At 43.1% G+C, this 26,339-nt stretch overlaps 2 protein-coding genes across 3 annotated transcripts in view; one reads left to right on the forward strand and one right to left on the reverse strand.

The window, feature by feature from the left end:
* Positions 1–26,339, reverse strand: part of gabrb2b (gamma-aminobutyric acid type A receptor subunit beta2b) — a 204,580-nt gene that overhangs the window by 105,404 nt on the left and 72,837 nt on the right. The window lies entirely within an intron of this gene.
* The window catches only part of gabra1 (gamma-aminobutyric acid type A receptor subunit alpha1), a 28,371-nt gene continuing 12,266 nt past the window's right edge, over positions 10,235–26,339 (forward strand). The window contains exons 1-8 of one of the 2 annotated variants that reach the window (XM_084028059.1): positions 10,235–10,393; positions 12,782–12,887; positions 16,722–16,834; positions 17,847–17,914; positions 19,659–19,879; positions 21,855–21,937; positions 23,075–23,218; positions 24,113–24,265. In XM_084028059.1, coding sequence (XP_083884185.1) covers positions 12,808–12,887; positions 16,722–16,834; positions 17,847–17,914; positions 19,659–19,879; positions 21,855–21,937; positions 23,075–23,218; positions 24,113–24,265 — 862 coding nt within the window. In that variant the 5' untranslated portion in view covers positions 10,235–10,393; positions 12,782–12,807. The remainder of the gene's footprint in view (positions 10,394–12,781; positions 12,888–16,721; positions 16,835–17,846; positions 17,915–19,658; positions 19,880–21,854; positions 21,938–23,074; positions 23,219–24,112; positions 24,266–26,339) is intronic. The other variant, XM_084028058.1, reaches the window with a different exon arrangement.

The raw sequence follows: 26,339 nt of genomic DNA on the forward strand, positions 1-26,339 counted from the left end.
GGCTTGGAGAGTCAGACAAAAACAAAAACTCTGGTTAGTGTTTTTTTCTTTTCTTTCTTTTTTGTCTTTTCCCCTGAATCACCGGCTGCAGTCTTTGTTATTGATTCGTGGATGGGGTCTGTTAGTGTTCTGAGACGTTTTTTTATTAACACGACTGCTTTGGAATAACATTTAAGCAGAAGCATTTGTTGATGGCTTGTTGCATTCTGTGATCGAATCCCTGGTAATGTTGTTGATCATCCAATGAGACGGAGATGTCAGACTTTCCAAATCACAAGTGGCTCCCGTCCGGCCTCATCAATGACTTCATGTTTCCAATAATGAAGGCGGAAAGACTTTGGATTCGGTCTGCTATTCACTTAATTTTAAACAACATAATTATTTCCACCCAAATTTAGGAAAGAAACCGGGAGGTTGTCTTCCGTCTCTAGTCGACAGAAGCTTTTAAAGGCAGATGTCTGAGTCTCAGACTCAGAGCCTCCAGGTGGATGTTAAGGTGGAGATGAGGCTTTCGAAAGGCTCTAAAGCAGCAATGACTGCAGCTGTAACCATGACAGCATAGTGGAGCAATGTTAGTTTGCTTTTCAAAGATTTGGAGTAAGCAGTATTTCTATAATGAAACTGAAAAACCTGCTTGGGTGTTCATTAAACTTGGATGGTATATCAAATGCAAATAGGTCTCATGATCCTGTTATTTGTGGCTTATCATAAATCTATGATCTTTCTCTCTCCACTTAACAGTGTCGACCCTCTGTTAACATGTAAAGATGGCGCTAAAGGCCAGACGCTCTCTCTGACAGAGAGCAGACACTTGTTTAGCTGTTATCCTAAATATAACTCTCTCTCTCTCTCTGTCTATTTTGTTACTCCCTTTACCACAGTCTGAGTGCTAAAAGCGAGAAAAACAAAAGCAGCCAGAAGGTTTTTTCCCCTTCTGTTCCTGCTAGACTCTGATCAAGGAGGGGTAATTGTAGGTTTGTGTCAGTCTGACTTTTTCATGCCAGCAACAAGAGACTAAAGTGACAACGTCTGAAGAATGACAGATCATAAGATGTGGGACGTCACATGGTTTAACTACATCTACTCTCTTGCCCCGGTTCTCTCTCCTCTTACCTTCTTTGATTAGCTGTAAAACTTAACCCGTCGTTTATTTGTTGTTCTGGCCCTGTTTGGTAACCTTTGCTCAACATAAGTATATGTATATATATATATATGAATATCACAAAATGTCTCAAACGGGTTCCTATCTGTTGTCATTACATCATTTACTTTACAGTTTACCATTTGACACGAGATGAGGCTGAGAACAACTCCTAAGGTGTTAACCATAATAATATAAGTCAGAAAGAAATATCCTCAATATTGGCTGCATGTTGGGAATTGATGAGAAACTTTTTTTTTTCTTTTTTTTTTGGGTGCAACCCAGAATAGCACCTCTGTAAGGACTGTGATAGGCTCTAATGAGGTAGGAGATGTGTGAAGAAGGTCTTTCTTTTTCCTCCATTCCCTCCCTCTATCTCTTATTCTGCCACTTTCTATCTCCCTCTCTCTCTCTCTCTCTCTCTCTCTCTCTCTCTCTCTCTCTCTCTCTCTCTCTCTCTCACACACACACACACACACACAGACTTACATACACAAATACTCCTACACCTCCAGAAATAGAGGCAGCAACAGTCTCACTGAATTTCTCAGCCCACATGTTGATAATGTCACCTTTTCAGTGTTTCATTACCTTGTGCTAACAGTCACTGAACATCTCTCTCCTTCTCTCTCTCTGTCCGTCTTTCTCTCTTTATTTTGGGACCAGTGGGCTGGTTGACAGCAACTTTCATTCCATATAATTACCATAGTTACATTAATGGTGCTACACTGCAATTTCTCCATCACATCTGGAGAGGAAAGAGAGTTTATGATGCTTTAATGTCGCTGTGACTTGTTAACGGCACTCAGAGGAAATATCAGACAAATGGAGGACACTGTGGAAGTGAGGTCCAACAAAGAGGAGGTTGAGTCACAACTACAGATGTAGAGGGCTCCTCCACTACAACTATTTATGGGTATAGGTGATGCTTGCAAGACTTTAAAATACACGATGTCTGTAGTTGACATATGTGTAATAAACTGAGTGTAGGTTTGCCCTCGAGTGTTTCCTACAATATATCATAGACCCTGGTCAAGGAAGGGTCAGCTAACATGAAAATAATGAACACCTCATAGTTTTTTTTTTCAGATGTGCGTTTGAGGTTGTAGCTCTGGAGCTGGCGGGGATAACATTCACTGATCTTAAAGTGTGCTGCCAAGAAGTCTTTGTAGGAATATAATAACCCTGTCAGAATTGAATAAACACGTCCTGCTAAAATGGAATGAATATGTAAATGGCACTGTAATAAATGATGGATAATAGTAATGTGTATAATTCTACAAAGACATTACGGAATCAATTTAACATATTAGCATGACACTTTAAAACATCTGCGTTAAATACCGTTTCATTTTGAAAGATTGGGATGGAGGAAATATGCTAAATATAAACATAGATGAAGAGAGAAGAACTATCCATGGAAAAATGTCTTTCTTCACAAGCTCAAACAACCATTAGATATAAGAAGGAATACATAAAACAAAGACAGTATATTAATTCTAAAAATAGAGCTCTTTCCAATTTTCAATCAGAATGTTTATATATATCATCAGTAATCTATCTGTTCAGACATACTGATCAGTTTTTGTATATATTTGTCTGTTTAAATGTCCATACATGTTTATTATTTACCCAAAGTGGGGACATTTAACTGTGCTAAGTCAAGGTACTTGTGAACACAAATCTGATAATTGAAGGCACATCACATTGACAGGAGCAAGCTCTTTTTGTCTCACCAGCTCATACTGATCTCCTGATAATTGACAGTCTGTCCTGTTAATCAACCAACATGATCCATCCCTGTCAAAAAATGTGTCTTCAATATCCAAGAACAATAAATGACATAGTTTGAGAGTGAAATATTGATAACTTTTTAAGTGCAAAAGAATAGAAAACTTTATACACAGAAGATAAAAACATTTGACGTAATATCCACATAAAAAAGTCAAGACTCGAATATTTAACAATGCAGAAGATAAAAACTACAACTTATGTCATATGAATGCTTGTGCTTTACAATAATCCTTCCTAACAATTTATTTCCATATTAATTGATATTGATAATGAATATGAGCTTCATACGGGATGTACAGTAGCTTTCCAGGGACATTAAAATACAAAACAAAACAAAAAAAACAACAGGTAATATCACATTATTGCTTTCTTGTGTTTTCAAGGCAGAAGCGTACAGTTTTACTAGGTAGAATCAGTCTCCAGGAAAAGTATTTGAAGGAAAGCAACTAAGCAGAGAAACAGATGGTCAGTGAGATTTTAATGCCCAGGCCAAACGAAACTGTTGCACGTCGGCTGGCTAAATCTCAGGGCTATAATCAGTGTTATGTAAACTGACGAGTGAGAGCGCTGCTGCTGTGCGTCCTGCCTCCGCTCAGTGGCCCTCCTCGCCTGCATCATCAGCACCGCTTGTGTGTATATGTTCAGAGTGTGTTCACTAGCAGACGTCAGGGTTTTTGAGAGGGAAAAGAGATGAGCCAGTATGGCCGTAAACCAAGAAGAAGGGTGAGATGGAGAAACCGAGAGAGAGATCAAGGCCAGCATGAAGAGAAAAAAAGGTTTTAATTGAATTTAAATATTTTACAGCAGAGGCCTTTTAGTGGTGTAAGTATGAGTGTCAGATTACACAGTACCCAACAAACCTCTATAGCTGAATGCCAGTGCAGAAGTCACCACCGAAGCAATTCCTCTAATGGCCACAAGAGGCTGGCTCCAAGAAGCTTTATTGAAGTGACGGTGGAAAATGTTTTCACATACACAAGCACATAGGCACAACATAAAGAAAACCAAAAGGAGCAAACTCATTTTAAAGTACTTGAATTATATGAAAAAAGTAAGTTTGGAGATGTTTTATTGTGAGGCTGTGGCATAGGCAAAGAAGAGAGGCTTAAAATGCAATGTCATTAACATTGTCAATTCAAATTATAGCCCTGTTTCCTGGTAATAATGAAGTTTTTTCTTTTCTTTTTTTAACCTTCTTCATCTATAGACAGATTACGTGACAGCAGGCCCCTGGACACAAACAGAAAAAGCCCCCTATCTCTCATACACAGAAGCAAGACACTAATGGCTGCATCATTTGTATCTTGGTGGTTGCATTGTGGCTCTTTGAAGTTGCTTTGCATCTCTTTGTGCACTGCGGTCTCTTTGTAGTCTTGTAGTAATTGTTGTGCCTCTTTGTCATCGCTTGATTGAATTCAAACAAGAAGTGATAACAGTCACTTCAAATAGAGGTTCGATCCAGGATCCAGCTAACTCTTGTTTCCTGTGGGTATGGTGTGCTAAAGTAAAATACAGCTCTAGACAGCTCCCTTTTTTAAAAGTTTGATCATATACATGTAATATATCCTTTAGCCGTCCCCTTACCTAGGGACCTAATTAATCAAATTACAGCTCGACTCCACTGAGATGCTCTGTAGTCCTATATCAATGGCATCATAGGACACTAGTAGAATTGACTTGCAGTGAATCGGAAACTAGTGCTTCGTATAAGATGAAGAGGCAGCGCTATATAAATGCTCTGAATGTTAATACAGCTCCTTTTGCATTGCCTTAAAAAACTGCTATAAGACTAGAAAAATATAAACATTAAAAATATATATTTTTGGCCTCTGTGCATGTTGGACGTTAAAATATACAAACATAACTGATAAAATAATTAGAGGAGTTACTTGACTTGGACTGGAAATAATAAGAAACGGAATCTTATTGCGAGCCAAGAGCAATTACACACATACATATAGTACAGGCATGCATTCATATGCCCACCCACACAGTACACATACATACAAGTATGACAAAGTAGTCACTTGGATGTAGAGAAAATCAATGACACCCTGTATGGACTTGGTGTTACAACGATGCAGCAGAGAGGCCTCTGATTTCTTTATCTCTGTTTAGCACGTTTATCTGATAGAGAAGTTATTTTGATATCCACTCACATCTTATTTATAAATGATGGTGTTTAAATCAACGTCAAGCCTGAATATTTGAGTGTGAAAAGATCAACTAGTTGCATAGTGCAGTTGCCTGCAGAGATTGCAGATTATTGCTGGCTTTAGCCTGTGATAGACTGGTGTCCTGTCCAGGGTGTACCCTGCCTTCGCCCAATGATAGCTGGGATCGGCTCCAGCCCCCCCGTGACCCTGAATACAGGATAAGCGGTAGACAATGGATGGATGGATGGATGCTGGCTTTAGCTTTGGATTTAATCGTGTGCTTTTGCAAAAACACTGCAGTTACTGTGCATATTACATCCTTGAGTTTATACTTAATTATTGTCCAATTTTACTAAACTGTCTTGTTTAATAAACTCCCCTCTGGGAGGGTTATCAGGACAAGTACGGCGGGTACAACTTGGGTCTCCACAAAGCACACACACTGAACATTCACAATCTGGTTAGCCTGTTAGCTACTCCGTTAGCGTTAGCTTGTTAGTTTTAGGTTGTAAACCTGCAATGTAAACACAAAACACATAAGGAATTATCTACCAAAATAATACAATGATCCATGTAACATTAATTCTAGTTTAGGAATACTAGCACTGCTGGTTATCACTCACCGACAAGGCATACCGGTTCTGACGATCAATTGAATGGAAATTAAACCAAACTTAAAACACCTGCCCTTCAAATGAACAGCGAATGCCCCACCCACAGAAACTGCTGGAACATACTGGAACGTTCTATAATTTGGCTGTGTAATGCACACTGTTGCAATTTTTAGTTTTAGTTGGGACATGAGTTGGGGAAAGTTACAGACTTACATTACACTTATTTTTTATCCTGACTGGAACAAAACGACCTGTCTGAGATCATAACATCACCCAGAGGTGCTCTGTGAATTTAATTGAGATATATTTACTGTGAATAGCAAGACACACCAAAACAAACAATTCTGTGAACTGCAATAAACGGATAAAAAAGATGCCAAAGTAACAACAGAATGATGACAATTTGTACAAATTCACAAGTCATGGTTTGTTAGGTGTGTCCACAAGAAATCAAGTGAATACTTACTTACTTCTAAAATGCTTATTTTCTGAATGGTGTTCGGATGTTAGCTATGCTAACATTGGAGCTGCGCCAACAACACTTTAAACCTGGGCATAAATAGGGCAGCGATCTTGTTGTTTGTACCACAGACAGTCTGTAGTTTATACACATAGTTACATTCGGTTTCTGTTCTAATGTCAGGTTCTATCGTTCTGTTCTCTCCATTTCTGATTCAGTGACGACAGGAGGAGAATCTCATCGCAGATAGGCTTTTGTGTCACAGCAAAATTAAAATTGAAATATTTCAACTCATATATTTAATTCACGGCGCCAGACACCAGCCTATGCAAATTTCTGTAGAAAGCACCACAAAATAATAATAATAAAAAAAATAGCTTCACCTTCATGTAAACGTACCTTAAGAATCAGAGATATATACGTTCTTACAGTGTGAATAGTGACAATACATGTGTATGTCTCTGTTATATAATGTATGTCTTTGATACATGTCTATTGGAAAATTGTATTTATTCAGTCCATTTACTTGTAAAAGTATACCATTTTACATGAATGCTGTTTGAGATGCAATCAAAACATACAGATGGAATTCTTCTTCTCTCAGAGTTCCACTGGGTAGCGGATTACACAGAAAAACCTGATTTCCCAAATGAAGGATACCATTTAATCTGTTATGGAAGATATTCTTCAAAATGTAATGATGCTCTCTGACTAAAGACAGACAAAGTTGCATACTAGAGGAGAGAAAAGGTGATTTAATACCCTGCTAGACTTGCATTTGAATACAAATCTGTAATTGTCAGAACTCAAAAGATTGTTGTGAAAGTGCAGTTCATACGCGGTTATAAAAAGTACAATCGGCAATGCCCACCGCTGGAACCTACTAACACCTCTAAAGTGATTGACAGGTCTTTTAATACACGAGTAAACAACAGCTATGTATGCGCTCCAGTGCTTTTAAATGTTTGTTTTTTTTTCACATCACTAATAACTGGTTTCTCCAGCCTGCTGGTTGTTGTAGCAAAATACAAGATGTGGGAAAGGATTGAGTGTTTATAAATGCTCTGTCAGCAGCATTGATGCAAACAAATTGCCTAAACTATGTTTAGTTGAACCTCAGTGTTCTGTCATTCCTTCAACATGTTTTTAAATCTATGATTTCAGACTAAAATTATACAGGATTTTAATAGCAATCTTGTTTTGTCAAAACATGCCAATCCTTTGTCCTTGACATAGATATCTGGCTACATTAATTTGTATTTATTTTTTGCCATCATTTCAACAAAATCATTTTTAAGGCATGACTCACCATTCTAGATGTTGTAATATTACCCATAGCAGCTGTACACACGTTTGTTTGTGTACAGGGTGTTTATTTAGACTAAAGTATGTATGCATGCAGGTATGCATATCAGCATCCATATATGGACATATACATGTGCATGTCTGCCTCCCAAGCGTGCATGAGAAGGTATGACTGTGTGCGCAGCTGTGCGTGCATGTCACACTGGACTTGGCCTGAATCAGTGAGTCAGAGGAGATGCCAGTTTCTAGCTGATTGCAGAGAGCTGTCACAGAGGGGACGCACTCTTTTGTCTTTTTACAACACACTGATTTATTCGTCCAAACGACTGATTGAGACAAGTCAACCTTAATGCTCTGTCGAAGGACAATTACAGGCTGTAAGCCACAGTGATGTGTGTCCATCATTAAAACTGCTAGAAAGGCAGCGATTAGGCAGAGTCAACATCTGACGGTGCCTTCCGGTGGCGTACGTTCCTTCACTCTCAGTGTTCCTCCTCCACCTGGTACCATATACGGGCAGCACCTCATGGGATATGTTTCCACAGATTCACCCACACACCTGTGGAAGGTCTCAATTAGCCTGCTCCATACATATTGGATGGATGTGAGATACCAGGAGCTCAGCAGCAGGAGGGACCTGAGACACTAAGCAGCAGGCTACCAGGTCTGGGTTCAAGAGCCAGAGCCGTATAGAGTGTGCAACCTGCTGGCGCTGTGAAACGCAAAAGCGGCGACAAAAAGGCAAGCACAAATCAAGCTTTACTGCAGTAATTGAAGTGAAGTACAGCACTTGGGTTAATCTATCTCTCTCTCTCTCTCTCTCCTGCCTCAGTTGGAGGCCAGATGGGAGCGCTGGCTGCCGCCGCCTGCCCATCAGTGTGGTCGTGAGTGACTTCTTGAAGCGAGCGGAGAGACTCGCAGGGCCTCAGGAAACTCCAATCGAGTGACATCACGCGGCAAATTAAGATATCCCTCCATTGATAAGACTGCTCTGGTCCAGTCCAAAACATAAATAAACCTGAAACAAAGCCCATCTCCCACCGGTCCTGCCTTCGTCGTCTGTGTGCTTGCGGACCAGGACCCTAAAGAAAATCCTTGAACTTGGTGCGTTAAGTGCTGGACCCAGGGGCCACCGCAAGGAGCAAATGGTTGTGTACTTGCATGTGTGTACATGACAACATGCGATAGCGTGAACAACTTAACTTTACAAAGCCTCGAAAAGGTCAAGGGTGACCCAGTAAGAGGTGGCCGTGGTTTACCGCAACACTGACTCCGCCGCGTGTTGCTTCCGAATATCAATCCCCCTGCTACTTTAAGTTTGTGGGAGAGGAAACTAATTATCGCCCCATGATGGATGCACAAACAGAGAAGTGTGTGTGTGTGTGTGTGTGCTTCCTTTAAGATTCAAAAGCATTGTTCCCAGCGAGTGATTATTTCTCCATAACCTGCACATCTCTCACCTAAATTACCGTCATCCATCTCTCTCCGTTTAGCTCTGCACGCGCGCACACACACACACACAGACACACACACTCACTCACGCGCCTCGCTCCGTTGCCGTCACGCGCAGAGACGTGGCTGCGAGTGGACAAGACGCCGTCGCGTGTCCGTGTTTGTTTTGAGCGGCGTCGCTGGATAGTCGTCGCTAATTGATCGCTCGCGGTGCTTCGGGGACGCTGTCGTGTGTTTGCCCGCGGAGCAGTCCTCCACTTTGGCGGACCGGAAGGTTAACGCGGGGAGGGCGGGCGGAGAGAGGGACAGAGGGAGAGAGAGATGGAGAGAGAGAGAGAGAGAGAGAGACACTTTTTTTCTTTCCTCTCTCTCTCCACTATCCGTCTCAGGCGTGCGCGCACGCGGGCACGTGTTGGTTATGCATGCTTGCACGTGCACGCGCGCCCAGGCAAATCGAGTCACATGCAGCGGTGGCGTCTGGCTGTGAGGGAAAGGTAGCAGCTTGAAATGATTCGCGCTCGCGTTGCAATAGCATTTAAACCTACGGGGGGAGCTCGGTGGACGGTTTTTATTTCCCTTAATGTCACGATTTAAAGATGCGCGTGCACCCGCAGCATCAGGTTATTGGGGGACGGAATGTGAGCAGAGCATGATAATAAGGAGTAGAAGTCCATGTGACATATTTGGGTTTATTTCTTGTGATTTTTGTATTGTATATAGATTGTTTCGTGGTGCGTTCATGTACCAGTTATATCATACAACGTCGAAGCATGACAGATACACAGATCTGTCATTGAACACAGAGGCTCGTGTGTGCCCCACGACGTCCCTCATAACTAATCACGCACATGCACTACTTTAACCACGCGTGAGGAGGCAACACACAAACACGCACACTCGAGAGGAAACGTTGCACTGCAGACCAGACTGACGTGACTACACTGCCAGCTCACTCTGCCTGCTCTGATGGGAATAAACCCCCAGTCAAAACTGAAGGCGAAAAACGAGTTGCTCCTCTGTCAAAAGCACCCCACAAAAACATTAATTAAAAAAATCAACAGCTGGGATTCATAGCAGGCTTATGCAACCGCGAATGTGCACTGTTTGTGCTATAAAGTGCCCATAAGAATGCCCTCGTTTTCCTCTCATGCCTCCCGCTGTAGTCCTCGGTGATGAAAATGTCTTCTGATTTGTAGTTTAACTTGAAATACGCAGATGACTACAAAAATATACGCTGGGTAGGTTATCATCAGCCCAATTTTTTTTCCTCCCTTGCAGATGCACGCAGCTCAGCGCTCCTCGCGTTCTGAGCTCAGTCTGGAGTGGCGCGGGCTGTAGCAGCAGAATATTTGGCTGTAAACAGAGACACAGTGCTGTCGCCTCGATGCGAAACGCAGGCTTTTAGGGAGACGGCGAGTGATTCGAGGAGGATTTTATTGCAGAGAAAGGCTCGTCTCGTCAGTGCCAGCTGGTGAGCGAACACGATTTTCTTAACATTTTTTGTGGAGGTGTCTCTGCCTCTTGCTTGTGTGCGCGCGTGTCCGAGCCGTGTAATCCATCCGTGTTTCATTCTGTCTGTTTGTTTTTGTCCGTTTCACGACTGCTGCTGTATACGATGCCCTAGCTGTGTGTTTTTCCCCTGTGGTCGCGAGACAGTGTTTTGATGCATGCGAGTTATTGTATCTCCTTGGAAAACATCACGTACAGTAGGAGCCGGGGCGCGAGACAGGGAGAGCGCGATGGAGGGAGAGAAAAAACAACGGCTCCCGGTTGAAAATGTAAGAGGATTTTTTATTTAGCAGCCACTGAAAAGAGATTAGGGCGACAGCAGAGGAAGTTAAATTGTGCTGCATGTAAAATGGGCGGGCTAGTCTTTATATTAGGTTGGTACAGCCTATTCCAAAATTAGATGGTCTGCGCTTTGGCACAGTCTGTTGGCCATGCACTTTATTTACAGGCACGAGCGATGAACTAAAGGCATGTATTTTGGGGTGAGGGGACCCTCGGTGCACAGACCAGATCTGTTAGTGTAGTAGAACAATATTATTATTATTATTTTTTTTTGCGTATTGTTCATGCTGACAGACTGAGAGTTGAACTCACTACAGCACCACCAATGAACAGTGAGAGAGACCTGCGCATATCGTCAGCAGCCGCTTCTCCAGCCTCAAGCTAAAATTCGTCAGATCTGAGATCACAGAGGATTTTTTTCTGCCTCATTCAGTCCGGCAAGAAAGAGATATTCTCAAAAGTTTGAGGATATAGCCAGCGGACACTCGAATATACCCCGGCTCATCTGCTGTAAGTGATTTCTCCATCTTTTCTCGCCTTTTTTTTTTTTTTGCTCGGGCAGAAGAAGGGGAGCGACACTCGGATTTAAGGAAAGGGGGTGATGGTTTGTGTTGCTGGACGCCGCTAGAATCGAAGACGAGTTTTATTGGGGAGAAGGAAGCAGGGGAGGGGGGGTTCCGTCGAAATCGGGACCGTTAAGGTGCATTTTACGGGAAACGGGAGCCCGTTTGACGCGTTTAACGGGAGGCAGCACCGCGGACAGCGCTCCGAATAAAAACGGCATCAACGCACATTTGCTTAATTACTCCGCCACGCAACGACTCGGATCGCCGTGCGTGCATTTGGACCAACCTTTGCAGGGATGCCAGTTGCATGCTAAATGCCAACCCGGCTCTGGTAAATATATATATATATATATATAAATATATATATCCGCGTCTGAGAGGGTGACATTTCCTCTGAATAACTTAGAAAGTGTGCTTGTGCGGGATTTTCTCTTCCCAGTCGTTAATCTGCATCATCCCCGCTTTGTCAAATCCTTGTCAACCAAAGGATTTATTTATTATTATTTTTTTATTTCATTTTAGCAGAGCATTGTACGCCCCCCCCCCCCCCCCCCCCCCCTACCCCCTCCCCTCCCCTCCCCAGCCCCCCCTCACCGACTCCCAGCCGCTCACAGTGCACCTTGGAACATCACAAGCAAGTAGCAGGGGCATTGTCTTCTACGTGGGCTGCGTTTCAGTGGCATGCTTTTTTCGTGCTCGTGTGTGATGCTGCTTTGACGCTTTCAGATAAGTAAGTCATCGGTCCTCTCGTACGCGCATCGATTACGCATGTAGAAAGGGGAAAATGGACCGTGGGTCTGAGCATCGTATTTTGCATGCACAGTAGTGCAGGCTAATTGCTTACATACTTTATGACCCGGCTGACATCATAGCTGTAATGGCTGAGGAGGATGCAAATGCTCTTATTTTTTTATTTATTTATTTTTGGTGGAGGGGTGGGGGTGGGGGGGATTTGGTTTGATATTGCGGTATTGCGCGTTTCACATTGCAGAGGAGGCTGTGTGCACAGGTGCTACGAGGGGTGTTATGTGGTCGATGGTGCGTTGCCTTGTTATTTGGTCTTAATTATTATGCGCTACAGATGCAGCCATGTATGGTATTCCAACTGGGTCCTGATCATCGAGAAGCAGAACAGCTTTTTAAATCCACCCCCCCCTCACGCAGACCGGTTAGGGTGCAGAATATGTCTCTGTCAATGTGACACATCATTTAAAACGATGATGTGGAATCTTTGAGGCATGTGTGTGTCAAGTGGCATGTGATGGCCCAACGCATGTGGCAGGGGCCATTTGGTTTGATTCATGTGCCGACAGTGAATCTGTAAGAGATGTCGAGAAGCGGGACCAAAAAAAGAAAAAACTCTGTCTCTGTAGGAACGAGCCTCCATCTCGTCTCTTTAGCACATCTACGTGTTTGTGTTGTCACTCCATGCTATGAGATTTTGGGGTTTGTGGTGGACCATTGACTCATGTTGTTTCATCCTCTTTCTCTTTGACCTCCAGCAGTGAAAGGTCCTCATATTGCAACTATGTGTGGACGGAGCAGGACGGCCTTCCTGTGTCTGTGGGCTGGCTTGCTTGTCATCAACAGCGTGCTGGGGGGGAAAAGGTAAGAACCAACTTTCAACTTTCTAACTCACAAATGCATTAGCACCTGTGTATTGCATGGAGCCATTGGATACATCTAAGTATGTGAAAGGCGCAAATATCATGCACACTGTGCATATGGCTTGGTTTGGAAGCTTCACGCAGAGTGCACTCTAAATATGACCCACATGATCAACATATCACTGGAACACTGCAATTGCACAAAGTGACACATGGAGGACAAACTGTGAAGACCACACTGCACTGGGCAAAATATTAAATTTTGTTGAAGAGGGCAATTATATTTAATGCTGGTCTTAGTGCTTGCCGAATGGTCAAGTGGACAGTAAATATGTCTCTAAATCAGCCAGCAAAGGGGAAAAACGGTACACCTGCTGAGCTGAAATTGTGTTCCTTCCTATTGCTTGGATTATTGGGTTACACCCTTACAGAGCATATTCACGGGTTGTAACTGGGGCATCCCCACGTCCCCTGCTGATAATTGCATGAAAGCAATAAGAAGTGAAACACAGAGAGGAAATGAAAAAAAACACTAGTTACACCGTTTTTTGTTTTTTTGGTGGTAGCCTCATAGGACGACATCTACATCCTCAGTGTTCAGACCTGGGCTGCGTACAGTACACGATGTGTGTTGCGTCGGGAGATTTGGCACAGATTTTGGGAACACGTGTTCCTGACTGTGATTGCGGGGATAGTAGGGTCGCCGTACGGACACACTTCTCAATGTCAACACCGAGGTATCGCATGTCACCTAAGCGGACGCATACAAAGACAGAGAGAGGATGATTGGATGAGAGGTGGCAGCAAATTGATCCACTGTCATGTGTCGTCAACTGCATTAATTCCCACAGGATTGGATGCTGGCCAGCCATCCATACGTATTCGTGCCTCGAATCTGACTCACTTTACTTTGACATTAAACCCGTTGGCGGTTACCAAATTAAAAACACCGAAAGGTACAATTCATTAGCTGTTCCGGCCGCTTGAGATCATTTCAGCTCTTGTCCCATTGTGGTTCTTCTGGAGAATCCTGAAGAGTCTCGAGAGATCAGGCTTTTTTCTGCATGGCTGAATAATTCAGTGGAACTGTCACAGACAGTTGAGTTGAATGGTGATGCCTTGAGATGGTCCAGCTTGCTGCTCTCTCGGTGACAACAGCAGCCCCGGCACACACACACACACACACACAGACACACGTGCACGTACATGTTTCAGCACACACACGCCCTGAACGCATGCGGTACACAGATGGACCGTGTCCCATTTTAAATGCATGATGCACCGCAATATGTCATTATTGCACACTGATTCGATCTAACTGATTAATCACGGCTGTGGCTGAGGTTTGAGATGCACACAAACGGAAGGTTTGATTCGCTGGGTTTGATGTGCTGTATGTTGAGCACATTAGAGGGAAATGTGAAAAGTACTGATGACTTTACTGAGGAACTGTCACTGCAAACGGCAAAGCAATTATCACCCAAAGATTTACTGTATAATCCAGTTCCCCCCTTTTGAAGTCACATAGAGAATCTCACACACACACACACACACACACACACACACACACACACACACACACACACACACACACACACGCACACACACACACACACACACACAGACACACCTTGGGGGATTTCTATGAGACACGGTAATCAGACCTAGCACTCTGCTACAGTATGTTGCCAACCAAGAGATCGCCTTATAATTAGATATCCGAGTGACGAGAGAGAGAGAGAGAGAGAGAGAGAGAGAGAGGGAGAGAGACATACAGAAAAATGATGAAGGAGAGAGAGGGACATTGGCAGAGTGAGTGTGAACGGCACTGTTGCTGTTCAGATGACCTGTAGATGGGGATGGTGTACAATGTTTTATGAGGAAGTAGCCCCTGGCTGGTAAACATGTGTATTCTTCCACAGCACCTTTTCCTCTCCATTTTCTTTACTTTTACGTGACATACAACCCTACTCGGTTGAGGTGAAAAATTCAACTCGATGTTAACTTGAATCAAGGTAAAAAATACAGACTATCATTCAAAATATTAAAGGTCAAAAAAGAATGCCCATTGATATATTTCTTCTTTCATGTTTACAAAAAAATGTAATTTTCTGCTTATTATGTTTATTTCAATTACTGTTGAACGTATAAGAGCTAACATCCTGGCTTGTTTTCTCTGTTGGTGGAGACTATAACACGAGGACTGTTACCCTCGGGGCAGATAAAACACTATTTTGGTGTCTTGCTCTGGTTTGGTAAATTGGAAATCCTAAATAAATGTAGAAAGTAGAAATATTAATTAGCGAGGGTAGAAGGGATTGTGTTTTTTTTAGCCTCTGCTGATGTCCCATGGATGCATTGCTTCCTGTATTTATATATAATTGGCTTCCCAGACCTGAACATAACAGATTAATTATTGTTTTGAATTTCAGTATTTCCAAGCTGTTACCTCCAAGACTGATGCAAAACAAAATAGCTCATTACAGTTTCTACACTTTTATTGCTGGCGTTGGTTTTCAGAGGTTTCTTTTTTCTGATTTATTTTTCTTGGCAGATAGAAGGACGCTTGCAAATAGAGGGGAAGTGGGAGGCACAGAGATGCGCATTAACCGTTTTTTTTTATACAAATCCATGTGTGAGGCGTTTAGAAAGCAAAACTGTTTAGCGGCTCACGTTGGAAGCTGCGGGATCGAGGCGGATCCTCCAGCTTTGAACGTGAGCTGTTGTCTCTCTCAAAGGCCCCTCCCCAGTTTCACTTTACAATTTCTTCACCTCTTCCCAACCTCGCTCCTCTGCCTTTTATCTCCCCCTCCTCTATCTCCATCTCCCCCCCCTCTTCTTTGTCTTTTCTTCTGAGCTTTCCTCGCATGTTTCCCCAGACACTACTCTCCCTCCAGCCATCCCTCCTACTTGTCCTTCCCTCCCGTCGCAGGTTCCTGCTAAATAATCTTGATGACCTCTCCCTCTCCTTGCTCGCTTCCAAACACTTGCTGTTTATTTAGCAGGCAATCAAAACCCCACGCTATTGGCATGAAGCTAGGGAGGGGATGATTGCTTCGAGGCACACAGTGGCATTGTGGGAGAGTTTCATCTGATCGTTATCTGCACTAATACGCATGCAAACATATGCATGAATGTGTACACAAGCTAGACCCCGAGCCTAGACTCCATGCAATGCATTGACTCAAGTATGCAAACACACACACACACACACACACACACACACCTGCAACCCTGTCGCATCCCACCTCTATGTGATATAATTAGGGGCTGTATTCCCGATTATGAGTGTGCTGAAATATTTATGCATCGAGACGCTGCAAACTCTGCTCTTATGGTTACTGATAGTGACTGTTTTCGGCATCGCTCGAGGCATTTTGTTTCATGTTGTTCAAAGAGCGCATTCAGCAAGGCCTTTATGGTCTAAAAGACCATATTAGGTATAAATAATGTATTATGATTTCTCTATTCTCTCTCCCTGTGAGATTGTGTCTATGTATATGTGTGCTCTGCATGGCCAGTTTTACATTTTGATGAAATAACTCCACCAAAGGGATAATACAGGATAATTTGGCTTTGTGGAATATTCTTTTCCTCATCACCTGCTCATCTCATATCAATATAATCAAAAACCTTGTGGTGACACACTGAATTGTTTCTGTCTGTATTCACAATGCATTCTGGGTTGCCGAGTTGTCTTTCTAACTAACAAGAGTTCCTCCTTTTATTTTCTCGTCTTTGATACATGATTCATATTCCGATTTGTTCTTCCTCCTTTGGCAGTTTTGACTCTAGCTTTTCAACGACTTTTAAATCTTCTCCTTTGCTTTGCCAGCTCCGGGCAGAACGGCATGACAGATGAACAGAAAGATAACACTACAGTGTTCACCAAGATCTTAGACAGCCTTCTGGATGGCTATGACAATCGCCTCAGGCCAGGACTGGGAGGTCAGTAAACCCAAGTCATTGAATGTCTTTTGTCTCTCGTGGTGATTGTTTGAGTCGCTTTTGTTTTTTGGTGTATATGCAAATGTCAGCCGAAGAACTCCTACAGCTTACTTTGCACATAGTAAAGTCCATGACTAAATCGTGTGGAGGGGGAGATGCTCTCTGTATCAGATTGTGTGAGTGATGATTGAAAAAAATAACTGCAGATTCATTATTTACCTGCTGCTTTGTAATACAGTCAGCACTTGTAATATAAACACAGTGAGTGACATTGTATTGTGTGGGCTGCTCCTCACTCTATTGTCAACTGTCCATTGTTCGAGAGAGAAACAAAATGGCAGGGAGACCGAGAGACAGATCCAGAAATGGAAAGAGAGAGAAGTGGAGAAAGAAACGGAGTGTAAAAGAGAAGCAAGAGAGAGAGATAATGTGAGAATTGGTGTGTGAAGGACACTGAGGATCGCGCAGTGTGATGCAGCGGGCATCAAACAAACGGGCGGATAAAAACCAGGCCTGCTAGAAGTTCAGCTGCCGAGGGGAAAAAATTATAGATTACGATGGGTATCGTTCATAAATCACGGCGTCACACTGCAGTTTCATAATCAAAAAGAAAAAAAACCCTCACCTACACCCAGACACACACATTGCCTCCAATTGAATCCCCAGTGGAGCCATTTCGGCTCTCGGTAGAGGGACCAGAGTGGCATATTTTCACTAACACAGCAACGCGCAAATTTATTAAGAGATTGAACCACTGGCCGGGTAATGGAGCTGACACTGAAACCAATGCCAGTAGAAATGGTTATCGACATCCAAAATGGGCATTTATATGGTGGTGTTTTTATTTATTTATTTTTATTTGTGTGTGTGAATGTGTCTAAGTGTTAAATATGTTGTTGAATAGATTGAATGGATCAGAGGCTGCAGCCAGGTGGTCTTGTATTAACAGGTAGTTAGGGTCTAATGAATGTCACGTATAGTCACTCACTCTGGCAATTTCCTGCTTCAACAGAGCGTGTAACTGAAGTCAAGACTGACATTTTCGTGACTAGCATTGGGCCCGTCTCAGACCACGACATGGTAAGACTCCTTCCGCCTCTGTAAATGTCACCAGTTCCCCCCTCCTGCCCCCGTCCCTCCACCCTCACCCCCATCATCTACCCTCTCTGGGCACAATGGTCTCTAAACTGTAAAAGTAATTATTAATTTGATGATTCATTCCATTAGCTCCTGATGTGTTAATAAAACTGTCACATGTGTGAAATGTTCTTTCTGGTGCACGGTTCGTAATCCCACTCTGCATAAATGCCAGCCCTCCTCATAAATATGAGTGCGTCTGACTTTTATGGTGGATGTGGGACCGTCTCCAACCACAAACTCTGTTTATTTGGATCAGAATATTAGAAACAGCCTTGCTTGTAGATAGAGCATTCACATATCAGAACTGCATCCATGCTGATCTGTCTTTTTCTAAACAATCTGGAGCAAAGACGCCTGCGGAGGTGTTGAGGCTCGGGGACCCAAGATACCGATCATTCTTTCAGTCCTGAAATGTAATTAAATTGCGGCAAACGTGATGATTATGACATATGGCACTGCGATTCGGGAAGGTCAAGCTCCTGCCACATCCAATTTTGAGATTATTGATAAGCACAACCGTGCGATGAGATGGTTTGACAGTAGGCGGCAATACAAAAAGCTACATTTCAATTTCTAACTAAGACGCAACGTCAAAATATGAATCATAATGTGTACGCTTTCTTTCTTCTTCAATATGGTGCTTAAAAAAAAGCCGTGGGCTGTCCGAACATGAGCATCTTGATCTTTACTCTGCGTGCTGGAAACCAATTAATCTCAAACAAATGTCTCACTGCCTCTCCTTCACCACTTGGATAAAAAAAGCCTCCTGTTATCTGCACGTGAAGTGTTGTACCCTATTTGACATAATCTCAGTTAATTGCACTTGCTGACATGCGGGCCAGGACTATTTTGCTGCTGCGTTGAGGCCAGAAGGAGAAGCTGAAGAACATTTTCTCCGGCTCCAGCCTTTTCCCGATCCCTCTTCTATTACCTTGAATCTCACACTAATTATCTTACTTGGGCCAAGTGAAAATGTGGGGGAACAAAAAGAAAAGAAAACAGGCTGTGCTGACGTTTTTACAGTCTCCCTTTACTCTGCCCGACAGTCATGCGGAACCATTAGAATCTGCTCTCAGCTACAGTCATTAGCTGCCTTCAAAATGAAATGTCCTTTTAATTTTGTGTCCAGCGCTTCCCTTTTCTGTCCAATGTAATTTAGATTACTGAGCAAAGAAGCATCCCCAAAGATAAATACAACAATCATTTTTGGCGCTTACCTTACAATGCAATACCTAATGGTGGTGGTCCATTTGGATATAGTGAATTCAAGTGACTAGACCACAATTATGTAAAAATAAATAAATAAATGGAATGAAAGAAAATGGACCTCCCATATGTGAAAACAATTACTACACTTAACAATGAAGGCATCCTTTTGAGAAAAGAAGCCAGCCACTAAGCCATGAACCTCCGTCCACTAGCTCCTCCCTGTATTTGCCAAAGCATTTAACAAGAAGAGGCAGTTACCAGCAGGGAAACTCGACTAAGACAACCATAGGAAAGTCAAAGTGACACGGGAAAAGAAAAACGAAAAAAAGTGAGAAACGAAAAAGGATAAAAATGAAAAATAAGGTTGAAAACTCAGCCTTCCTCAAGCTGGCTTTAGTAGAATTATATGGTTGGGCTTTTCCCTTTCTTTCTCCCTCCTGACTATTGTTCTCTACCTCGCGCTGTCCACCTGTAGGAGTATACCATTGACGTCTTCTTCAGACAGAGCTGGAAGGACGAAAGGTTAAAGTTTAAAGGTCCCATGGCTGTGCTGCGTCTCAACAACCTGATGGCCAGCAAGATCTGGACCCCCGACACCTTCTTCCACAATGGCAAGAAGTCGGTGGCTCACAACATGACCATGCCCAACAAGCTGCTGCGAATTACAGAAGAAGGCACGCTGTTGTACACCATGAGGTAGGCCGACTATATATGCACGATAACGGATTTCACAACAAGCCAGACATGGACACTATAACATTACTCAAACTGAAGTAAATAGCCCATTTGTTTGGGGCCTATTTTCTGCTGTGGCTTAATATACATTTGGTGCACTAGCGAGTATTTATATCCCCAGAACGGTGCATGTGGAGTTGACTCATGATACATGTCAATGCCCATGTTAATGGTAATGAAGGAGCATGTCATCCAGTCCAGCAGTGTGGCTGACTGATGTGTTTTTAATAGTTTTTCAGACATGATGGAGATCTGTGGCAGAGAGGAACACGCTTTATCAGGCTTTAGCTACACACAGGCAATTGATGTTAGTAAGAGCAATTTATTGTTGGTGTTGTTCTGGTTTTTTTCAAGGAATTGGTTGCCAATGAAGATAAAATAGAACATCACCAGCTTTATCTTTCAGCTATTAAATTAAACATTTTATAGAGTAACTTTAGAGCACTGCGGTGCATTGCTTCTATATCTAAGGCAAGACGGAAACATCCAAAATACACATTTAGATGCTTATATTTACTACACTCTAATCTATATATAATTGGCATATTATAACATAACATTTCTGAAACTTGGAATAGAAACATACAGATCTCTACGGTTTTCTCTAAGTATTTTCTTATTATACTCAGAGCCAGAAATTCAGTAGCACACATACACACAAAGCTTTCCAGGTTAATTCCTATCTCTATTCTGAATATTTTTAGAGCGGGATTTGTTCATATATCATTCATAGCCTGATGAATATAAGATTTTATTCCTAAAAACATGGCCAAAAATATATTTTTTATGGCTGTTGACAGTATTTTCTGATTTAGAGAGTGATAAAAAGACATATGCAAAATCCCCTCTGGGAAGAAAACCTTCCACTCTATTATGTCAACAACACAAAAGGAGAATGTTGAACCGGGCTTCATGTGTGCAGATATCGATGTCTGGAAATAAGCAGAAAATAGTGAACATGCAATCGGAAGATAGTGCAAAAAAAATTTAAAAAATGCATCAATATCATTAGTTTTATGGTGATATCGATTCTTTTTTGCCCTATTTACCCGGATGTCTCCCTTTTACTGTGCATACACAATATTGTGTTACATGTACCGTTGTCAGATGATTGACTGCACTACTACATTTTTATCTCTATTTATTTATGGTTATTCAGAGATCATGGTCAGCCATTTATAAGCTTGCTGCACCACATTCATTCATTGTCAGTGTGTCATTTTTCCCATTGTAGTGTTCACTGGGAAAATAAAATAGTTGTCTCCTGTCATGATTGATCACTTTGGAGATGGTACCTGACAGTTGCGAGCAGGGAGATAAGGTGTACGGCCGGCTGAGTAGAGTTTAGAACCAGTCGTGGCACCTCGGTAGCCTTCAGCGGCCTGGGAAACCCACGGCAGACTGTGGGTAAATAAAAGCCCTGCAGATGGTAAAAACCTTGATGCACACCGCAGAGTGACACTAATGTGGGATGTCTAAGGCGAGGATTGTAAAACATTTGTTTTAGCATGTTTACTAGCAGGGGGAGGGGGTAGAGGCGGAGCCCGTATTGCTGTCACAGATGAGCGAGATGAGGGATGGATGGGAGATTAGTGTGTCACGGGTGGCCTGGCGTGCTGTTTTTCACCAAGCTGTCAGGAAATAGAAACCCACAGCTCAGGGAGCTGGAGCGTTTCTGTTGGTTTGTGGGGGAAAGTAGCTGCAGTTTGACAGCATTTGGTGCTGAGAGACTCAGATACAACAAAAACACCCCATGTTCCTGGTGCTTCATTGATTTGTCATTCTTGTGCCTTAATTCTTCCCGTCCTCTTCCTGACCCCTCCTCCAGCACTGTCACTATTTTGTTCTTCCTGGCTTTGCCACATGCTGTGTTATTTCCGTGCTACTGTTTGTTTTTTGTCTAATTCATTATCCATGCCTGTTTGAATCTCTCCAGGCTTACAGTAAGAGCAGAATGCCCCATGCACCTGGAAGACTTCCCTATGGATGCCCATGCTTGTCCACTCAAGTTCGGCAGCTGTAAGTGGCCTCTGCGCTCACACACAACCTTCCATACATGCACTTATACGCCACACTGACACACACATAACTCTCTGACACGCTGTCACTACCTCATCCAACTGGAAGCGCGACCCCGGTCCCCGATAAGGGATGACAGCGTGGTAACAGCTGTTCGCCCAGAGGAACTGTCCGCCAAGGCCCCTCTGGTCCCCCCCCATTCAACCCTGCCAGGCCCTGTAAGACCCTGCAAGACCCTGGCAGGCATGCAGCACACAGACCTGTGTTTATCCAAGGCAGCGCTCTTTGTAACGTTTCCAGAGAATCACACCAGCTGCTCACCGCTGACAGCTACCCCTACCCGGCAACATCCTTGAGAAGACTTAGAAGAGATACAATGATGGAGGTCGGAGACGAGAATAGAGAATGTGAGGAAAGAAAAAACAAGAATCCATGCAGCAGAAGTGAAAGAGATAGAAAAGTGAGCGTGGCACTGTCTCCATGCTATTCTTTAGACAGATGCACAGCGTGAGTGAGAGGATGGAGTCCCCCCCCCTTTAAATTGAACTCACTCCCTAAATATTTCAGTGATGAGCTCTTTTCCTCATGCTGCAGTCTGCAGCCGAGCCACGCTTTCCTCTGCAGTGGCCGAGCCACACTGCAGCTTTGACAGGTTGGGTGGCCGGAGGGAGGAAAAGACTGACTGGGCTGTTTTAAGGTCATGTTGTCCTGTTGGGCTGTTGTTTATTTGTTTTTCTCACATTTAAATGCATGACATGACACGATGTGACACGGCATCACGTCACGTGTTGTAACGCCAAAAAGGTTTGAAAAGCAACATCAAGACATGAGACAATAAAACGCAGTTGATAAGTTTAGCAGGCGAAGGAAAATAATATGCTTAAATAGCAAATGAGACAAGACAGGTAGAAATGAGATGAGAGCGGAGTAGACGAGATGAGAGAAGACGAGATGAGACCAAGTGTGATGAGGTAAAATAGAACTAGGGCAGTTGAGTGGAATACCTCATTTCAGTATTTTTTTGTTTTCCAACTGGCATCCCTAACAGCTCCATAAATATAACCTGCGAGGCAATGCTTGACAAGAAACAAGGCCGCAAAATAATTTATAACTTTTCACTTTGTCCGTCCTCGTCAGATGCCTACACCCGAGCGGAGGTGGTGTATGTGTGGACCAGAGGGGCTGCACAGTCCGTGGTGGTGGCGGAGGACGGCTCCAGGTTAAACCAGTACGATCTTATGGGGCAGAGTGTGGATTCCGGTGTGGTGCAGTCCAGCACAGGTGGGTTTCAGTTAGGATACAACGTTGCTACGATACACTTGGTACTGATACTGGTTTAAATCATGTCTTTTAAGAGGGAATTTAGCATTTTCAAGTCATTAGTTTGACATATGTAATGTTCACTCTACCCAGTCAAGGCTACTGAGAAAGATAACAGCTCAGTACATCCACACTTATGTAGTCCCTTTCATGGCTCACTCAGTCTTTTTGATCATTCATCATCGAATAAACAAACTGAAACCTCCAGTTTTTGACACAGCTGCATCGGTTCATCTGCATCTTCAGTTTCATCAGTTCGCCGGTGCACAAATGACCTAGATTCATAATTTCCCTACTGGCCATTGTGTCTTTTCTCTACCTCCATCGATACTGGCAAAAATGAGTGAAAGCATAAAATGGGTGACCTGTTTGCAGTGACGCTGGCTGCAGGCAGAAAGCACTGCTAAAGGCAGCCCCAGCCCACAATCAGCACTTTGCTTTATGAGCAACAAGCTCCCAAGTGACTGCATCTAGATGCTGATGTATATGTGTTCTATGTATTTATTTTTTAATTTGTTCATTCATGTCTCTGGAAAGCCTCAAAATCACCATATTGTTATAACCAGATAAAACGGGAGTGCTTTTACTGTGACGGTCGTATTCTCTCTGCGGCTGGGTCTAACTGCACCGATGAAATGCATCATGCCTGTGTATTGAGTTTGTTGACAAATGACACCCATAACTATGCCAATAAATCTCAACCACAATAAAACTGAAGGCCAAAACACAACAAACCATTTATAAAAGAAAACGGTCTACAGGGACGCAAAGGATGTCCTGAATATATCTTTTTGAAGTGTAAAGTTTAGCTGTGCATTTTTCCTGACATCAAGTCTTTTTGTCCTCTCGCCACAGGAGAGTATGTTGTGATGACAACCCACTTCCACCTGAAGAGGAAAATTGGCTACTTTGTAATCCAGACGTATCTACCTTGCATCATGACTGTCATCCTCTCCCAAGTGTCTTTCTGGCTCAACAGAGAATCCGTCCCTGCCAGGACTGTCTTTGGTGAGTCGTCTGCTCCCCCTCTCCCCGTAACATCTGTGGGTCCGGAAATGAGCCGGTCACCAGAAGGTTTCAAATCTGTTCATGGAAAATAAATGTGGGCACGACATCAGGCACTCGCTCAGAACTACGGGTATGATAGTTAAGAGTGAGTGTGCGATGAAGCACCATACAATCAAATTAATAAAGCCCCCCGTATTGGAACAAATACATAAAATAGCTTAAACATGTCATTATTATGTTGCAATATGATATTACATAGGGATTTTAACTATTCCTATTACAGTTGTTTAGAATAATGTAATAAGATAGCTGCCTAATAGATAGAAATTATTAAGTTATATGATATTTAAGTTTGAATCCATAATATAATCTGTAATTAGCATTACATGGCATTAAAAAGTATGTTTAATACACCATTACATAATTATAATTTATAAAACGTGGTCCTAAATACATGAACTGATTTCAAAATAAAATACTTTTGACCCTGTGTTTTGAACTAAATAGAAGCAACTGTGAGAAACGCAGCTGTCAATAACCCTTGAATGCAACTTGAGTGCAACAAAACTGTCCTTGCTGTCAGGATTTACTACAGTGTGAATAACACATCTTAATTTGCAACACGAGACGAGACGTCAGTGGGAGGGAAGCTGCCGTGGTCGGTTGCCTCGCGGTACTGCAGTATGTTGGTTGAGTTTGACGGCTGTCTGATTAACAGTCAAAGCAAAGAGCGTGATGGCTTCACTCCATGCTGGAGAGACATTCATTGAAAGGAATGGTTCAACATTTTGGGGAGATGTGTGTATTTGCTTCCTTTTAGTGACAGTTAGATGAGAGCTGGAAGCAGGAGTCAATTAAAAGTACATAAAAACACCTAAAGCTCACTGCCTTCCATATTCTATCTAGTTTGTTTACTCCGTATGCAAACAGAAATAATAATAAAAAAAAGGACAACATGCTGTAACAATTTCATGAACAGTGGTCGGGCACAGCGTCTTCCTGGTGTCTCTGCTGGTTGCCTGGCAACCTTGCAGCCGCACCGTGATGGCGGAGTGGCATCCCATCTAATTCATGGCAAGGAGGCTAACGCGTGTATTTGCCAAAAAAGCCAAACTATTCCCTTCAAGGATATGAAATGGTAGAAAGACAATATTCCCACTCTGTTCTGTTCTGTCTCTGCACCAACGAGGCGAACAAGAGCTTTAATCAGTTGTGGCTGGCTGCAGTAGAATTTCAGGCACAAGGCTCAGTGTGAATTTACGTGCTCTGAATGTTTGCCCACAAGTGTGTGTGTGTGTTTGTGCACACCGATTGGCCTATGTGTGTTGTGCGCATGTGTCTGGGATTGTGTACTGGAGTGTGTGTGTGTGTGTGTGTGTGTGTGTGTGTGTGTGTGTGTGTGTGTGTGTATCTGTCTGTCACACTGAGGTCTTACATAATACCGCCCCAAAAGAAAAGCTCTTGCTAGTCTGCAGCATGCTCCGTAGCAGCAAAGCACAGCAGCAGGCAGAATGTCCTTGAGTTACCTCGCCCTACACTCGTTCCTCTTGTTTTTTCTTCCCTCTCTCTCTCTCTCTCTCTCTCTCTCTCGCTCTCCCCCTTCTCATGGACGTCAGTGTCCCCCACCGGCCTACTACTTAAAGAGCACTCGCAGAAACATTACGTGGGCACCTGGTTTTTTTCGCAGCTCCGCAGTCTCCAGCAGGTTTTTTTCCCCCACTCGGCCAGCAATGTTTTGGTGTCTGTTTGTGTGTGGCATGAGTGTCTTCATGTGTCACAGCGAGCTACCTGCGGTGCTCGTCACGTGTCGAGGGGAAATGAGGATGGCCTAGATTAGATTCGAGCAACTATCTAGGGCATGTGTGTCTCCCTCATGCTATCATTGCTGGTTCTGCTTCATGAGATTACATGCATGCAGTGGGAGCACACACACACACACACACACACACACACACACACACACACACACACACACACACACACACACGTGCACTTGAATAAGCGCATGCAAGACGCAGAGCAGCGCAGCATCCCGCTATACTAGCTAGGTAGGTCATTCATGTGATTAATATGC

Source organism: Eutrigla gurnardus, assembly GCF_963514095.1.
Source record: "Eutrigla gurnardus genome assembly, chromosome: 15".
Lineage (NCBI taxonomy): Eukaryota > Metazoa > Chordata > Actinopteri > Perciformes > Triglidae > Eutrigla > Eutrigla gurnardus.